Source organism: Diospyros lotus, chromosome 13, assembly GCF_014633365.1.
Source record: "Diospyros lotus cultivar Yz01 chromosome 13, ASM1463336v1, whole genome shotgun sequence".
In the NCBI taxonomy this organism is placed as follows: domain Eukaryota; kingdom Viridiplantae; phylum Streptophyta; class Magnoliopsida; order Ericales; family Ebenaceae; genus Diospyros; species Diospyros lotus.
In genome coordinates this window covers 2,812,846-2,832,272 of record NC_068350.1, presented here as the reverse complement: position 1 = coordinate 2,832,272, position 19,427 = coordinate 2,812,846, and the positions used below count along the sequence as shown (strand labels likewise).

At 37.8% G+C, this 19,427-nt stretch overlaps 1 protein-coding gene across 6 annotated transcripts in view; it reads left to right on the top strand.

The window, feature by feature from the left end:
* The first annotated feature begins 2,707 nt into the window (after positions 1-2,707).
* LOC127788525 (probable AMP deaminase) overlaps positions 2,708-19,427 on the top strand; it is a 38,472-nt gene continuing 21,752 nt past the window's right edge. For all 6 annotated transcript variants that reach the window (XR_008020414.1, XM_052316913.1, XM_052316912.1 and 3 more), the window contains exons 1-10: positions 2,708-3,362; positions 6,143-6,345; positions 6,926-7,142; positions 7,424-7,605; positions 7,753-7,804; positions 7,898-8,025; positions 8,110-8,289; positions 8,466-8,533; positions 8,625-8,767; positions 11,353-11,414. Coding sequence is in view for 5 of the 6 variants with exons in the window: in XM_052316913.1 (XP_052172873.1) it covers positions 2,903-3,362; positions 6,143-6,345; positions 6,926-7,142; positions 7,424-7,605; positions 7,753-7,804; positions 7,898-8,025; positions 8,110-8,289; positions 8,466-8,533; positions 8,625-8,767; positions 11,353-11,414 (1,695 nt within the window). In the remaining variant the exon portion in view is untranslated. The remainder of the gene's footprint in view (positions 3,363-6,142; positions 6,346-6,925; positions 7,143-7,423; positions 7,606-7,752; positions 7,805-7,897; positions 8,026-8,109; positions 8,290-8,465; positions 8,534-8,624; positions 8,768-11,352; positions 11,415-19,427) is intronic.

Genomic DNA, 19,427 nt, shown 5'->3' with positions numbered 1-19,427 from the left:
AATCCTCTATTATAATTGGACCAAAAATCAATCATTCTTAATACTAAAACTGAGGATCAAATTGATTTGTCAAATGAGATAGAAATTTAAACACTTGTAACCGATGTCACTACAAAAATAATGAAGCTAAACAATAAAAATGTTTTATTGTTATCAAATGATGAAATTACTAGGCAAGGAACAATTGGATGTCGTTGCCATAAGATTGACCTGCGATATTGATTGAATAATGTTGCCATTGATGATCGGAGATATTGTAAAGTTCATTATCATAGTCATCAATTATAGTAAGAGAGTGATATTTTAAGGTAAAAGAGAATAAATATAATTGCGATTGATAGCTTTAGCAACATTATCATAATCCAAAACTCTAGAATTAGACAAAAATAACAAGAAAATTTACTAACAAAAGGTCTATCGACTAATATAGAGGGTTTCCTTTGTTGGGAAATAAATGGTGGAAAAAAATAAAGAAAGATAGGGTGTGAGAATAATTAAGGATAATTTGGTAAAAAATATACAAGATTAATAACAATTAATTAATTAGATAAAAAATTCAATTTCAATTTAATATTATAAACAAATAGACCATTAGATGTTAAGCGAATTATTAAATGTAGATGTGTGCAATTGATTATAACCGAATCGAACTAACCGAAAATCACTAATCGAACCGAATTGATTGAAAATCAATAACCAAATCGAACCGCATGTAATAACTAAACCGAACCGAACCTACTGACCAACTAACCCCATCTAACTGAAATTGAACTAACCGAAACGTAAACTGTGATAATCGAATCAAACTGAAAATCGAATTAAAACACAAAATAACCAAATAGACTAAACATTAGTTCGGCTTTACTATCGCTGCCAGCTAATGATTCCAATTATCGGAACCGATCATCAGATTTTCCTCAACTGTGATTATTCATATATTAAAAAATGATTTTATCCAACAGTTGATTTGTTATATATAATAAAAAATAAATTGCTAGTAAAAAAAACTCAAAAATACATTTTTGGAAAACAAACGTTGCTAGCCACCATCCACGATGAATTCCAACGATCGAGATCAACCATCAGATTTGCTTTGACTCAGTAACCTATATATAAAAAAAATCAAAAGTATCTAATGGTGGAAATTTAGTGGATATAGGTTTTAATGTAAAATATAAGTTATCAGCAAACTTATTGAATGGGCCATTAGCTTCGTATTCGTCTCTTATCTTTGTTTTTTGTAGTTCATTTTTGTCTTTAGTCGGTAAGCTTGGAGGCAAAAAATGGTGGTGGTTTCGAAATGACTATTTTTTTCATGAGAGAATGGATGAATAGAAGACGGTGTAAGGAGAAAGAGAAGGCCGGAGGCGAACGATAGAAGCCGACAATGATGAAAAATGGTTTTGATGACGATAGTGAAGTGAGAGTTAGGGTTTAATTCAAAATCAGACGAAAGGGAATTGCTCTTGTTTGTCGGTGAGGTGGATGACTATGACTCAGGTGTTGTGATTGTTGTCAGGCTATCGGGTGTGAAGGATGAAGGTTATGCAAGCACACATTACTTGGTTCGGTTGTTTGGTTATTTATACAAAAATAGTCGAACTGAACTGAATAACTGATTTTTAACATAAATGCTATTCGAACTGATAACTGATTTCTAAATAATCAAACCGAAATGACCAGTTCGGTCTATTCAGTTCAGTTAGTTCGGTTTAACCTAATCTATACTTACCTTTAAGAGGTGTTTGCTAACCAAGATAAGAGGGAGAAAATGTCAGAGATGAGAAGCATTTCAAATATTTTGGCTTTCTATCGTATTTGTTAAGCTTATCTAACTATTTATAGAAAAGTCCTCACGTGATTTTTTATCTGATTATTTCAAAATAAATTTATCTGACATCGGCAGATAAATTTATTTGACTATTTCAAGATAAGCTTTAATTACCTATATGCCCCATGATAGTTAATGTCATTTAATGCATTTTAAAGATTCAAATTTATTAAAAAAATATATTTATTTAAGTCTTAAAATTAATATTATTTAATATATTTTAAAATTATTATATGTTTTGACAATTTTTAAAATTTAAATGACATTATTAATTTCATTATTTTTTAAAATTTAAATTTCTCTCTCACTATATATATTTTATTAACTAATACAATTCATTTCACCAATTTTTAAATTATTTTATTTAATTTTATATTTCATTATCTATTATGAAAATATATTTTAACCATTTTTAATTATCTAAGTAAAATTATTATAATTCCAACAATAATTATTTCTATTTTTCAACTCATTTTAAATCTATTTTTGAACATGGATTTAGAAAATAAAATATTATTTTTAATTTTTTTGATAATTCATATTAATTATAAAATATTATTTTAATTATAAATTTGTTGTTGATGTTAACGAATAATTTTAAATAAATTTGATAATAGGAATATTTTGATAAAAAAAACTCTTATCTTGATACTTATCATATATATTAATAAACACATAAAAATAAAAAATATAATTATCAGTAAATTTTAAAAAAATGAATAAACGCTTTATAAAAATCTTGAAATACTTTCCAATCTTATATTGAAAATTATATATTTTGATTCAAATATCTTGTTCATTTTAACAAATCTCTTATAAATAAATGAACAGATAGGGGCGTCGATGAAAACATGTTATAGGCGGGAGGGTCTAGATGTAATTAACCCCAACTTCAAACCAAATCACACAGCTTCTCCGTGGTGGCGGCACTTTCTCACGAGCAGCCAATCGCACTTCGGCCGGCGGCGACGGAAACCCTCAATCTCCGGTACATATATACCCGCTTTCTCGGATGATTCAAGTGACCATAAAACCCCGAACCACACTCCCACTGCAAGACTCGAACCAAAAATGCACTTTTCGTCGCCATCCCCAACCGCGTCGTTCGCAAGCCTTGCATTGGCAGCATTGTTTGGCGCCTCAGTCACCGCAATCTCCGCCTTCTACATCCACAAGCGTACCGTCGATCAAGTCCTGGACCGCCTCATCAATCTCCGCCAACGCTATCTTCACTCCGCCGCCGCCTCCGCCTCCGCGGACGATCATTCCCTTCATTCCCATGACGACGGCGGTGGCGGAGGATATTTGGAGTCCAACGGAGAGATTGATATTGATTGGAGCAAGTTGAGGTACGGACATGCTAATGAGAACGTGCTGAGTGCTTACAGAGTTTCGTCTTCATCGCCAAATGTAGGTTTGCCGAACGAGTGGGTAGATGCGGCGGGTGGAAATAGAGCGCCTTCAGCATCTTGCGATGACTTAAATTTGATTTCTTCTGACTTACCTCCTATTCATACTGTTCCGAAGGATGGTATTTTTCTTTTTTGACTCGGTCATTTGATTAACCAGTCTAAATATTTTTTGAATGAACGAGCAGACATTGTAAGAAAATAACATACTGAGGTTGCAACGTTGTTGATTGTTAGCAAAAAGCATTTGTGTAATCAGACACCTGGACTGCATGTAAGTGTGTTTCAAATAGGAAGTTTCTGCGAAGCGAGGACTAAAGGTCTACTATAGGATGGTGAATTAAGGATGACGAGGTGAAACTGGAATAGTAAGAATTGATCTATTGAACCTTAAGAATCCGAACCTTACATGGAAAATGAAAATCCAATGATAGATTTTCAATAAGTACGGGGCTCCCCTGTTTCTCACTCTTGAATCTCCAGGGAATGGGGATTCCCCTTGAAACTGTTCTTAGGGGTTTAGTTCCATCTCCTGGGTGCATCCAGTAGGTGGAATGGAGTAGATCAACAATAGCATTCCTCTTTGTCTTCCATTTGCTTCAATCCTAACATAGCCAAGTATCCACTGCTTGGCCACACACGTGCTTTCGCATGTTTGTTAAATGTTTCCTTGACGTCACAAAATTAAGATGCTGTTCTGCCATATGGTTCGTATTACCTTTTCTTTGATTTTGTATTTTCCTTTCAGGTGCATGAATGCCTTACGTGGCAGCGAAAGGCATTCAATTATTTAAACTCTTGCTCGAGACAAGTGCATTTAGTAATTTGACATAGCTTTTTTATTTTGGATTCTCTGTTGGTGATTATATGATGCCATTTTTGCACCTGCTCGGGACTGTGTCAAGGATGGCAGACGTCCTGGGCATTGGACTGGAAGTTACTGCCCTTAGTCAAGGGAATAGAGCAAACTTTCTTTTTTCCTTCTTTCTTTATTTTTGTTGAGCTCTTAAAAAATATACATATAGGTCTCATTGCTGGTGTACATTTGTATGTCATCCTCAATTTCGAATCTCAAGATGCCCATGCTCTTTGTAATTTAATAAAATAGCATCACGGTACAAGCATGGGAGAGCAAAAGTTCGGTTTACCCGAACCGAACCGAACTGACCGAACTTGTCGGTTCGGTTTGGTTTTTTTCTTGCATCGGTTTGGTTCGATTAATTTTTCTCAAAAGTTTGGTTTTCGATTTAGCTTTTTTTGGTTGAATAACCGAACTAACTAAACTGACTGAACTTTAAAACGTTGTTTTTTTTTTTTTTGCTTTTCTACTGGTTAATTTGGCTTAAAATGACATCGATTTATCGGTTAATTTGGTTTTCTTCGTTTTTTTTGCATTTCTTCAGTCTAATTGATTTGGTTCAATTTATACGGTTTGGGTTCAGTTTTTTCGGGTTAATCGGTCAGTTCGGTTTTGCTCATTGATTTGGTTTAATCAGTTAATGGATTTCGGTCTGTTCGGTAACCAAACTGACCGTTTGCACACCCTTAGGTACAAGGACATGCATATATTGCAATAGTTGTAGAATTTGCTAACTGTTAATTATCAATAAGTAACTCGAGAACTTGAATGTATTTAAGAACCCTACATGAGTGTGTTCAATCTACTCTGAGTTTGATCCATTTATGCTCAGTTGAAATGGGTCCTGCACAAGTGTGAGCCTCATTGTAATTCATTTTCTTTTTTATTCTTCTTTTCTTTTCACTGCTTCAGACCTATTTACCAGCATCTTTCTTCAGACAAATACTGATATGTCAACTATAGCAAATAAAGCATTGAAGTTTTTACATTTGGAACTAGATTCCATCTGTTTGTCATCTGTTACCATGTCCCAATGTGTTAGTCATGGCGTCCTCTTGTTATATTACGAGCCATATAAGTATCTTTACATTGTCATCGTGAGCCATATAAGTATATATTATGCTGCATCATCAGTTGTTGCACACGTGGCAACTGCATTGCGTCTTGTTGTAAGTTGCCGTTGTAGTTGATTTTGCACATATGCTTTTTCCTTGTCAAATATCAATAATCTCTTGCTACATGCCATTGTGTATATAATACCTTAATAGGAAGTTATGCCTCTGATCTACAGTTTCTAGTTTGTACTCGAATCACGAGTAAAAAATTGGAATTTTGTTTTTGAGATTTTTGGAAGCTTTTCAAATTTCCCAGAACCAGTCAGCAAATAAAGCTGATGGGATTCATTTTCTTTTATTTGACCTTGCCATTTGTTCTAAAGAACCTAGTTGGTAATGCATCAGGTATTAACCATCTGAACCAATTTTAGTATGCTGGTGCAGCGTGCTAGAGTTCTGAGGTTTTTTCACTTAAACTGGCACTTTTAGGACTACTTTTGCCAAAACTTGTTAACTCTCTGAGGAATAATTTGTTTTAAACAATTTATGTGTTCTATTTGGTTTCAAGAGTTTTAACTGCAAAGTTTTAGTCTTTTGATGCTTTAAACCATGATATGTATAGCTGTGTGCTGACAAGTCAATGTGAATTGAAATCAATTGTGGGAGTCTTTGAGCCACTGCTTTCTCTAAGGAATTCAGCTGTTGAAGTTAACACTTAAGTTGCATATGCTGTTCTATCATGTATGAATATATATATATATATATGTCGATATGTCTATATGTGTGTCTTCTTCTCAAATCCCTATTTTTTTTGCTCTGAAATGATTACCTTTTTGCTTTGATGGCATTACAGGCAGTGTGTTAAACCAAAACACGTGAACTGTCTCTTTTGTTTTTATTTTGCCTTAGTCTTTGTTTTCCCTTCATTTTTGGAATAACATTTTTGTTAACTGCATAGATTTTTCTCTTATAATTTTTCTTTGTTCAGCACAGGATCAGTCTGTTAACAATCCAGGTTCTAAGTTCTGGGTAGGATCTGGTGGTAGGCTAATGACTCCTAGGTCCTCGGGTGGCTATGCATTTGAAAGTTCAGTAGATTCTGATGAAGAAGGACCAGAGCTTGCAACTCAGGATGACATCCTTTTCACCTATAAGAATATCAACTTCTCAGCTGAATATACAAATTTAATTGTATGTGCAGTTACTATCTTATTGGTGGTTGATATTTTTATTCTCATTGCCTTTGTATCCCCACTGCTTTTTATGTTAGTTCCAGCACTTTTTCAGGGGTTTACAAAAAATATGCTACAGCTACTTGTATTTGAAGTAGAGATATTATTTGTTTATGACATTCATCTTGGTGTTTTTACAAACTGGCTTTAGGAGGAGAAAAAAAAGCATAACTGGGTAATGAAAATGCCATTTTATATGCTATTGTTAGCAAAAATTCCTTTGGGTTCATTTAGGCAATTTTTGGATATGGGCAGACATCATCTCCTTTATCATTGTATCTATCAGAAGAGTACATTAAATGTTAGGCAAATGACTTGGCTTATTGGCACCATTAGTTTAAATGTTTAATTCTTTGTTCGTCTTTGATGTTTGTATTCCCATGTTGAAACATGTCAAGTAAGCGATCAATGCATACCACATTCTTTTCAAGACTATGAGATGCTGATGCAGTTTGTAGGTCTTACTGATTTTGAATTGGTGGGAAGGAAACAATGTTCAAGGATATTTATAAAGAATACAATATATTGATGTTTTGCAGGATAACAGTTCAAATATTCAAACTTCGTCAACTCCTTTGTTCAAAGTTGATAACAGGAGCTCTATCCTAGATAAGGAATGTAGATCAATTCCTAACGATCTGAAAGAAAATATAGACCAATATGGTGATGGAAAAGCAGAAACAGCCTCAATGAACATCTCAGGGAATGATCCCATTTTTGTGAACAATAGTTTTCATCTGACGACTACAATGAATGGTATTCTCAGCTTTCTGGTGCTGGAGTTATACTGGAATTTCTGTTTATTCTCACTCTCTTTTCCATATCAAGTTTTTTTCTTCAAGTGTTGGTTGAATGGTATATAAGTGGCACTCATTTATTGTCTGCTTAATGTTTATGTCTTGTTAATTTCATCACCTTTTATCTGGTATTGCCTTTATATTTCATGGTTCTCCAATTGGTCAACCTAAATGACTCGTGCTTTTTTCAATTCAATCATGTTGACTGGTTACCACTTCCTGTCAAAATAACTGAAACAGAGTCAATCTACAAGGAAGAGGAGGAAGTATGGAAGATGATGATCTGTGAATGTTTGGCTTTGCGGGACAGATATCTTTACAGAGAAAAAGTTGCCCCATGGATGAAGTTGACTGTGGGTGAATCTTGTTCATCAAGGACAAAAAGTGATCCACTTTGCTTTGTCCCTGTTGAAGCTACTTCTGTGAGTTGCCTTTGTTAATTTATATGCATGTATATAAGATACTCCGATTTTTGCTTCCTTTGTTTGCTTTGTAAAAATCAGGCAAGTGAACATCTTTTTTTCTTCTTACTGCTTCTGTCTAACAATAATCTTTTAATTTGGAAGCAGCACTATTTTAGAATGGAAGATGGAGTTGTGCATGTTTATGCAAGTGAAAATGGTAAACTTTGCAAAGTATGTAAGATGTGTTGTACCCTCAAATTTTTTGACTCTGATGACCTTAGTCACTTGCCTCTCTCTCTTTCTCTCTCAGACTCTACGGATCTTTTCCCTGTTGCAAGTTCAACTGAATTTTTCACGGATATGCATTACCTCCTCAAAGTTATGTCCATAGGAAATGCTCGCACTGCGTGCCATCATCGTTTACGATTTCTTGAGGAGGTAATTTACTTCAGATTTTGATACTAATATTATTTTCTTAGGTTGTGATCTTGTGCTTATAACTTCAACTTGACCACCATACAGAGATTCCGCCTCCATTTGCTAGTAAATGCAGACAAAGAGTTTCTAGCTCAGAAGAGTGCACCTCATCGTGATTTCTACAATATCAGAAAAGTTGATACACATGTGCATCATTCTGCTTGCATGAACCAGAAGCATCTTCTACGCTTCATTAAGTCTAAATTAAGAAAAGAACCGGATGAGGTATAATTTTTCTTCTCTATTCATCTCTTTGAATGATCTCAGACAATTCCTTGAATTATACGTTTTGGATAAGTGGATATAAAAAAAATTCCTTCATTGATTCTACTTCAAAGAGCTATGGTATTACTTTCTTCTAATCAATCTTTGTTGTTCTTCTATTGTGTTCCGCTGCACAGGTTGTGATATTTCGTGATGGGATATACCTTACACTTAAGGAAGTCTTTGAGAGTCTACAACTAACTGGGTTGGCATGATTGCCATTCTGCTGACAGTTTTTTCTTTGAGCAGTGGAAATTCTCCTTTTCTATTGATGGTTGTTAACAATTGTGTTGCAGTTATGATCTTAATGTTGATCTTCTGGATGTGCATGCTGACAAAAGTACCTTTCATCGATTTGACAAATTCAATCTCAAGTATAATCCTTGTGGGCAGAGCAGACTCAGAGAGATCTTTCTGAAGCAGGACAATCTCATCCAAGGTTAGGGAATATTTAAAACAAATTAATCTTTGATGAATGTCTCAGCAAACTCACCCCAGTGGAGGTGTTACTTTCCCCTGCAACAAACCTATTGGTTAAAACTTGTTGCCTGGAACGACCTTATAGGCCCACACACAGCTGGATCACAGTAAGTGAAATTCACATGCAGAAACCTCATTAACGTATGTTGGTGCCTGACAACTCTGGCCACTCTTCACTTTCCACTAGTGCAGTTGCTTGATGCTGAATTATCTACCTAGGATGTTTAGTTGTCTCATGTACTATGTTGATTGGGTCTGTTGTGCGTGGAGTTGTTAGAATGTTGTTGCAGGTTAGAGTGTATTCTCTTGTTATGCATTATGGTTTATCTATTAGAAGTAAAAATGAAGTCCAAAGTCACTATTTTGACTATTCTATCTACATAAATTAACTACCCAAAAGTTAAAGGGCAACAATCATTTTGGGCATATGATTGTATATGCTAAGGTGTCGTGCTAGATCACTTTTATGTTAGTTAGAAAGATCTTCTTAAATGTTAGCCTATCAAAGTGGCATATGAATCTCCAATATTTGAGGGTCAATCATATGCATCTCCAATCTCTCTAACCAATGATCAAGCACCTAAACCTTCAATCTCTCCCAGTGACTGAGCCTGAGCCTTCTATAGTTAATGCATCTCCAGGAACCAGCTTTGTGAGGTAACATGTGAATTTCCATGATCTCTTCCCTTGGGAGATCAAGTTATTTATAATCTCTTCTTTTATAGATCAAGTTCTCTTTGATGTTTCTTCAAATGCCATTCTCTCATCAGGGGCACATTGGAGCTCTATATGCTCTCCCTTTGTGGATTTTGACTTGTTTGACCTTGTAGCACATCCTCACCTTGGCTGGCGGAAATTTTCGCCCAACATCTTGTCATGCATATCCTACATCATGTTGAGGGGAGGGTCTGAAATTGTGATCTCTTTGTTATGGTAAAGTTCTGTAAAAGTTGATCTCCAACCTAATGAGTCTAGGCTAAGGTAGGTCGTAGATTCATTTTAAGAATTCAAGCAAGGTTTTGTATTGATGTTGTAAGAATGAAATATTCTCAAATTTTCCAATGATACATATTGTTAAATCAGAGAACTTGAGAGAGAGAAACCCTAGTTGAAGGAAATTTCATTCCTTATCAAACAAATAGATTGTACATCTATATATACAAATACTAATGGGTCATGACATAAAGATAACCCTAGGTGTAATATACATAAATCTCACACTTCCCCTCAAGTTGGAGCATATATATTATATGTGCCAAGCTTGTTACAAATGTAGTTTATCCAAGGGTGTGTGGGGATGTTGTTGCAAATTAGATTTGAAATTGCAAAATCCAGATTTGAGACGAGAGATCCAAGACCGACCACGAGGAAGGAGGCGATGATGGAAGATCGACAATGCAGTGGCGACGCAAGATCTGTGCGATGCACAAGATCTGGAGAAGAGGCCGTGAGATTTGAGAGCCGTGCTGGAAGGAGAAACATGCGCGAGATTTGAGGGCGATCGAAGATGGCGATGCTCCGACGCATAAGAGAGGCCATCAATCAACCAATGAGATGGCACTGATAGAGAAAAGGTGGCCTGGCAGTAGAAAGAACGAGCCAATAACGGTGTCAGAGGGACAAATTGACGGTGAGGGGTCGCGAGCAGATAACGAGATCTAGGTTGGCTAGGAAGAAGATGGCCATATTTGAGGGATTGATGGCCGAATTTGAGAAATGATGGCCGGATCTGAGGTTTGATAGCCAGATTTGACTGGATCTAAGGGATTGATGCCTGGATCTAAGGAATGATGGCCGGATCTGAAGACCAATGGTCGGATCTGAGCAACGACAGTGGTGGCGACTCGTAGATCTAGACGATGACAGCGGTGGCGACTCGTAGATCTAGACGATGATAGTGGTGGCTTGTAGATCTGGAGGCGAGATTTGAATCGCGGAAGATCAACGGCCGCAATAGCGTTGTCGGAGCAGGAACGCCGCGATGTCGGAGATGGCAAGTTGAACGAATTGACAAAGAGCCTCCCAAGAAGCTTCTCAATTTGGGCTAGTGACGAACGAAGGACACTGTGGATAAGCAGCTGAAGAGGTTGTGAGATCTGAGACCGGCTGTGGGCGAAATGGATGACGATGGTGGCGTCGGCAGCTGCAACTAGGGTTTGGTAAGGGTAGGCTTTGATACTGTGTTAAATTCGAGAACTTGAGAAAGAGAAACCCTAGGTGTAATATACATAAATTAACTACCCAAAAGAGAAACCCTAGGTGTAATATTTGTACACCTATATATACAAATATTAATGTGTCATGACATAAGCCATGACATAAAGATAACCCTAGGTGTAATATACATAAATCTCACACATATAATACAAGTGGAATAGACTGTCCAGTTTTCCCATTTTGTATAATCTTGTAATTCTGTTGTTTATTGTCCAGTTTTTTTGTGAGTGACATTTATGGAAAACAAGGTCATACAAATATTATATTTTCTTGAAGCATTCACAAAAAACTATTTGTTAATTTGGATTATTGTCATTGATATTTCAGGTCGTTTCATAGCAGAGGTGACAAAGGAGGTTTTATTAGATCTTGAAGCAAGCAAATATCAGGTGTAGCCGTCCATCTAATTTGAAAATTGGAGCTCTTTTTATGGGATCTTTCAGCTTCATTTAGTCATTCCTTTTTATCTTATTATTTTTCTTGTTGCTTTTGACAATGAATTGAACCATGTGTTCCTCGTGATCAAGACCCTAATGATTTGTAGACCTATGAAATACTTGATTTTCTTAAAGATGTTAATGTGATCAAGTTTTGTGCTTACTCTGTGATTGTATTGCAATTCGAAGCTCAACAGACTAGCTTTGGTACAGGGAAAACTGTGGGATGGATAATGATAACTATATTTACAGTTCTTTTCAGATAATTGTCTAGGATAGATTTTGTTCACTTGCCTACACTATCTCTATTTTATTTCTAAATTTTATATTTTTCCATCTGATGGAATTTCTGACTCGGATAATTCCCCATTCATTGGAGATCTTTTGAAAATTAGTAGAGAACGTGTGGAAAATCAGGAATGATATGGCTGTCCAAATCACTAGCTGTCCAAATCTCTAGCTTTACAGATCTCTAGCTGTCTCCTTTATTCTGTGTTTCCAAATATAGCTTAGCCTAATAGGAAGGAGAATATGTATAACTGTAAATTAGCAGTTTCCTATTCCTATTATTGTATAGATTAGGCATTAATGTAGATTCCTAATCTAGGATTAGAGTATCTGTATATAAACTGATGTACTCTCCAGTGATGTATTGAAGAAAACTTATTCCCTTTCAGTTATCTTTCTACCCAAGTTCTGTCATTCAACTATTCAGTTGCCTACTCGAGTAAACCTATTATTCAATTCCTTTTTTCGTTTATGGTATCAGAGCCGTAACTGTTCAATTGCAGCCTGTTGGAATTCCAATGAATTTTCTGAAATTCTATTGAACTACTCAATTCCGATTGGAAATTTACATAGTTTAAGAAGGAAAAAAAAACACCCAGGGCGTTTGAGAGGCCCCAACTCTCCAGAATCCTTCTACAAAATTCCATCCCTCTCTCACTCTCTTTCTCTTATTATCCCATCCTACTCAGCATAACTACCTCTGGCAGCACATGCTGGTTTGTTACACACAAACCAGCTATTTCCCTTACTACCCTCCACCCCGGCTTGCTGTTACGCAAGTCCCACTCACTTTACCCCCTTGCCCCTGCTCCTTGGCCACCTTTGGTAGGTCCAATGGACCGGGGGCCTATCACAACCCTGTTTTCACCATGTTTGAAATTTCATTTGAATCTTGTTCCTCTACTCTAGCCCCAAACCCACATAGAAATTCCAAAACTCAGCCCAGTCCTGTCCAAATCACCACCATTAGGTTGAATGGTGATAATTTTCTACACTGGTCTCAATCAGTTCGGATGTACATACGCGGGCATGGTAAGATTGGGTATTGAACTAGTGAAACAAAGCAGCCTAATGAGAAGGATTCAGCCTACTCCACGTGGGATGCAGAAAATTCCATGGTCATGACATGGTTGGCGAATTCGATGGAAGAAGAAATCAATGCAAATTACATCTGCTATGCAACGGCGAAGGAACTTTGGGACAATGTCACCCAAATGTACTCGGATTTCGGAAATTAGTCCCAAGTATACGAGTTGACCCTCAAACTAGGTGAGTTCTGACAAGGAGGAGATAGCGTTACAAAGTATTTCAATTCATTGAATAGGCTCTGGCAAGATCTAGACCTATTCAATGACTATGAATGGAAATCTCTTGAAGACAACAACTACTACAAGAAGATGGTAGAAAATCATCAGATTTTCAAGTTCCTGGCTGGACTCAATATTGAGTTTGATGAAGTCAGAGGTAGAATACCTGATAGGCAACCCCTTCCATCCCCTAGTGAAGTATTTTCTGAAGTTAGAAGGGAAGAAAGTCAAAGGCAGGTTATGCTCGGGAAAAAAACTGAAAATATACACACTGAAACTTTGGCTATGGTTGCTGATGCTAAGGTGTACAAAGTGAGCCATTAGAAGAAACCTAAAGTTTGGTGTGATCATTGTAATAAACCCTGTCATACATGGGAGACTTGCTGGGTTATCCATGGGAAGCCAGAAAACTAGAAACCTAAGAACAAGAAGAAACCTGGCTGGACTTACCCTATTGCGCATGAGGCTGAAACCAGTCCATTCACCAAGGATCAGATGGATCATCTTCTAAGATTGCTGAAATCCAATTCCTCATATGGTATTCCTAGTGTGTCAATTGCTTAAACAGGTAGTGATCCTATTGCTCTATCTTGTTTTTCAAATTCAGCACCTTGGATTATAGATTCAGGTGCATCTGATCATATGACTAGTTCCCCCCACTTATTTGATACTTATTCTCCTTGTCTTGGAAACGAAAAGGTCAGAATTGCTGACGGTAGTTTCTCATCTTTTGTTGGAAAAAGTTTAGTGAAAATTTCAGAAAGTATCTATATTAAATCTGTTCTTCATGTACCTAACCTTGCCAGTAACCTGCTATCTGTGAGTAAACTATCCAAAGATTCTAACTGCTGTGTTACTTTTTGCAAATCTCATTATAAATTCTAGGAATAGAACTTGGGGAGGATGATTGGTAGTGCTACGATGATGCATGGCCTCTACTACTTTGATGATGGCTCCTTCAGTGAAAAACCTAGTGCTCAAGGTTTGAGTTTGAGTAGTGTTTGCTCCATCCCTACTTACAATTAATACTTTGGCATCGTAAACTAGGACACCCTAGTTTTTAGTATCTTAAACATTTATTTCCTAGGTTGTTTAAAAATATGGATCTTTCCCTATTTCAATGTGAAAGTTGCTACTTGTTATCGTACTATATTTGTTGCAAAACCATATTGTGCCGCGAAACCTTTTTACTTGGTTCATAGTGATGTTTGGGGGCCCTCTAAAATCACAACTCTAACTGGAAAAAAATGGTTTGTAACGTTCATTGATGATGATACTCAGTTGTGTTGGATTATTTGATGAGTGAAAAATCTGAAGTAACTCGGTTATTTAAAGATTTTTCTAACATGATTGAAAATCAATTCCATACCAAAATTAGAATACTTTGTTCTGATAATGGAACGGAGTATTTTAATTAAGGATTGGAAAATTTTTTAAAGGAAAAAGGAATTCAACACCAATCCACTTGCCGAGATACCCCAGAACAAAATGGAATTGTTGAACGGAAAAATAGACATTTACTTGAAGTTGCTCATGCTATTATATTTTTAGCAAACGTACCAAAATATTTATGGGGTGACGTTGTGTTGACAACAGCTTACTTGATTAATAGGATGCCTACTAGGATCTTAAAATATACAGCTCCATTGGACTGTTTGAAACTTGTTTTTCCAGAATTTAAACTGTGAGTTAGTCTCCCTCTTAAGGTGTTTGGCTGCACAGTTTATGTTCACAACCTACTAAATTCAGGTCCAAACTAGAGCCTAGGGTAAAAAAATGTGTTTTTACAGGGTATGCTCCTAACAAAAATGGGTACAAATGCTACAATCCAACAACCAAAAAAATGCATGTCAATATGGATGTGACCTTTATTGACAATGAACCCTTTTTTAAAAATTCTCTTTAGGGGGAGAATGAGAGAGAGGAAGATAATTTTTGGAGTGTTGTATCTCTTCCCAATACTATTTTGGAACAACCTGCAGCAAATCCAGTTTTAGAAAAACAAAATAATCCCAATCCTAGTCTACTTCTGCCAAGTACCAATGATTCAAATTCTGGGGGAGGAATACTACAACAAAAAATGGACTCTAAACTTCAGGTTTACACTAGAAGGAAAAATCATACAAAAGAAAGGGGCCTACCTAGACCTATAGAATTGATTATCAGGAGAGGCTAGTGGCCAAGGGATATGGAGAGGCTAGTAAACCGGGGGCCTATCATTACTTGACTTATCAAAGAAGGTCCAAGAGGCAGGGGGCAAGGGCAAGGGTGTAAATTGGATGGCTGGCATAACAGCCAGCCATGTGCGTAGGGGTAGAGAAGGGAAATCGCTGGGTTGTGTTACAACCCAGCAAGTGCGTAACAGATTTCTGTTGAGGAGGGAGGGAAGAATATGTAGAGGGGGAAGAAGTTGGGGGAAGAGGAGATTTTCATTATTGTATTGAGTCTTGGGAGAGTTAAGGGCCTCTCGAATGCCCTGGATTGTTCTTGTTTTCTTGCTGAAAATTATTGAAAGCTATTGATATTTGATTGTTGTTGGATTTCTATCTGGCATCCTATCAAATTGGTATCAGAGTGGTGCCGATCCTCATGGTGAACCTAACAGATAGAGTGGGTGAATTAGAGTCGAAGATGGAGGGCATGCAAAGGGAAGTTGAAGCCATTAGAGGCGACATCCAGGCGATGGAACGAAATGTGGCGGTGATGCTCGAATAGTTCGCTTTCATGTGAACGAAGTGGGAAGAGCAGGAATGGGAGAGGAAGAAGAAGGAGGAGTTGGGAGACCAGCCTCTGGAATTCGCTCAGGATTCCGAGGCGATGCCAAAAATAGGAGTGCGGCGAGCTGAAGCAGGGGGTTCGAGGGGGGTTGGCGGTCGGAGATCCGAGTACGACAGTTGGAGATGTCGCTCGTTGAAGGTGAAGAACTTGACGGTTGGATATTCCGAGCCGAACGTTACTTTGCGGTGGCTGGGATGACTGATGTGGAGAAGTTAGACTCCGCTGCTCTCGGCTTTGAAGGAGCTGCTCTTGCTTGGTTCCAGTGGGAGCAGCAAAGGCGACGGGTGAGGGGTTGGGCGGACCTTAAGGCGACGGGTGAAGAGTTGGGAGTTGCGGTGAATGGGTTGGCTGACGAGGAGAAGATGGACACAACAACACTGTATTTGGAGGGTGCTGCACTTTCATGGGTCTAGTGCGAGCAACAGAGACGAAGAGTGAGAAGCTGGGAAGAGTTGAAGGGGCGGCTAAGGAATCGCTTAGAGTCCACGCAGGAAAGCGCGGTGGAGAAGCCGGACGAGCTGCATATTGAAGGGGGATTGGCGGTTGAGCAGAACATGGTGTTGCGAGGTAGAGTGGCTGCCGTCGATGATGGTGTTGGGGAGTTCTCCGGCGAGGCAGAAGGGCAGCCGACGATCGGTCCATTTAAAATGACATAGACGGCTGGTCCGGTGACAGCCAAGGAGAGCATTTAGTCGAGGGTTAGGGCGCCATCAACAGTCCCTGATGTCTAAGAAACTGGTTTGACTCTTAGCCAGGTTTCTCAGAGATTTTACATGGGGTTGGTTGATAATGGAGGGTCCCCCATGTATTCTCACCATCATGAGGGGGTGGGTGCCTCGTCCAAGCAGGTCATGATGGTGGAAGGGCAGCATGCTTCTAGAAGTCAAGAGCTCGATTCACATTCTGTTGTGGAGCCCAATGGTATAGATACAAAGATCTTAGATAGCGTTGGGAATTTGGGCGTGAAAGTTATCTACAGAGGATTGGCTGCTGCTGTTCTAAGAAACTTGAAGGTGTGGATCATGTTTAGGGTGCCAATAGGCTCTTCAGATACACTACCTATAGTTTATGAACTAGACCATCTCTTCTCCAAAGTTAAAATGAGATGTCATTTGATGGTCGTGGTTGCTGAGGTTGATCAGATTCTCAGCCTAGAAGGAAAACTGATTGTTTGCGACAAGGTGGAGATCATCAATGAGGTGGAGGAAATGATTGGGGGGCTGGCGTACAAGTAGTCTCTACCCCCATCATATGTGTTAGAGGTGCTCATGCAATGGAAGGGGCTACCCCCATTGGAAGCTACTTGGGAGCCTTACCTTTTGATCTAGCAACAATTTCTATGTTTTCCACCTTGACGACGAGGTGAAAGTTGGGGGGGAGTAATGATAGGTCCCGGTTCATTGGACTTATCAAAGAAGGTCCAAGAGACAGAGGTAGGGTGGTAAATTGGCTGGCTGGCATAACAGCCAGCCATGTGCATAAGGGATAGAGTGGGAAAATTGCTGGGTTGTGTAACAACCCAGCAAGTGTGTGTAACAGAATGTGGTTGAGGAGGAGAGAGGGATATATGTAGAGGGTGAAGATATTAGGAGGGAGAGAAGATTTTGGTATTGAGTTCTTGGGAGAGTTAAGGGCCTCTCGAATGCCCTGGGTTGTGCTTGTTCTTGACCGAAAACTCTGATAGCCATTGTTAATTGATTACAGTTTGGATTTTCTAGCTGGGTTCCTATTAGTTTGCCAAATCAAAAGAAGGTATTTTTGTTTGCCAACGCAAATATATTCTTGATTTACTTGGTGAGGTAGGTTTACCAGGTTGCAAAGCGGTGGAAACTCCCATTGAAGCCAACCTTAAGTTACAGCCAGCCCAAGCTGAAAAGGTGGTTAACCGGGAACAATATCAGTGTCTAGTTGGAAGACTGATCTATTTATCTCATACTTGACCCGATATTGCCTTTGCTATTAGCAAAGCGAGTCAATTTATGCATTCACCAAGTCCTGAACAATTTGAAGTTGTGTACAAGATCTTAAGGTACCTAAAAGGGACTCCTGGAAGAGGGTTATCATTTAAAAACATGGACATCTACAGATTGAGGTCTATATGGATGCAGATTGGGCTGGCAATGTTATTGATCGAAGATCTACCTCAGGTTATTGTGCCTTTATGGGAGGAAATCTTGTTACTTGGCAAAGTAAAAAACAGAACATGGTGGCACGAAGTAGTGCATGAGCTAAGTTTAGGGTCATTGCTCTCAGGATATTTGAGGGGATGTGGATTAGAAGACTGCTGGAAGAATTAAAAACATCTGAATCCACTCCTATGAAAATATATTGTGACAACAAAGCTGCACTCGCTATTGCCCACAACCCAATTCTTCATGACGAAGCCAAGCATGCAGAAGTAGACAAGCATTTTATCAAAGAAAAGCTTGACAACAAGCTGGTTTGTATGCTTTACATTCCAACCAGTGATCAAATAGCGGATATTCTTACAAAGGGGCTACATAAAAGACAATTCGACAGGCTGATAAGCAAGCTGGCTATGAAAGATATCTTTAGACCAGCTTGAGGGGGAGTGTGGAAAATTAGGAATGATACGGCTGTCCAAATAACTAGCTTTCCTAATGTCTAGCTTTACAGATCTATAGCTGTCTCCTTTATTCTGTGTTTCCAAATATAACTTAGCCTAATAGGAAGGAGAATATGTGTAACTGTAAATTAGCAGCTTCCTATTCCTGTTATTTCCAATTATTGTATAGATTAGGCATTACTGTTGATTCCTAATCTAGGATTAGAATATTTGTGTATAAACTGATCTACTCTCCAGTGATGTATTGAAGAAAACTTATTCTCTTTCAGTTATCTTTCTACTTTCTACCTGAGTTCTGTCATTCAACTATTCAGTTGCTTACTCCTGTAAACCTATTATTCAATTCCTTTTTTCATTCAGAACCAACTTCCTAAATGAACAAGCACCCATATCATCGACTGGCCTACTTGTGTTTGGTTCATCTTGGGTTTGGTTGGCTTTGAATTATTGATCTAGGATTGGACTAGTTTGTGCAATTGTTCATTGTAATGCTTGTGACCTTGCTTAAGATAACCTCTTTCCGTTTATTGACCATATGTATTGGACTATAGATAGCCTCTATTCATTTCAAACAGCCTGGATTGAACTTATAGCAGTTTCAATAGAAGATCCAGATTGCAATATTGTTGGAGTTCATGCTTGTTTTGATGTAGCACATCACCCATTTTCCTACACAATGTGAAATGTTATTTTGCATTCCAATCATATAAGAAAATTGGTTCTGGCGCTTTCATATTTTGATGGTAGTTGTGTTATTTATTAATGTTGGTTGCTTGATTGCCTTTTGACAGAGTTTCAAGCTTTTCATTTTTAGTTTTCAGTTTTCAGTTTCAGCTTTCATTTTTTTATGTTTAGCTTTTATTTTTTGTTACAAAAATGAAAACTGAGATTGTTGTTTGCTAACTTTGTTTTGTTCTCAAAATTATTACTACTTTGAATGTTTCTTTTGTTCTTGTAAATCTGCACTATAGTGCTTTTTCTCCACTAGTTAAACATCCTCTTCAA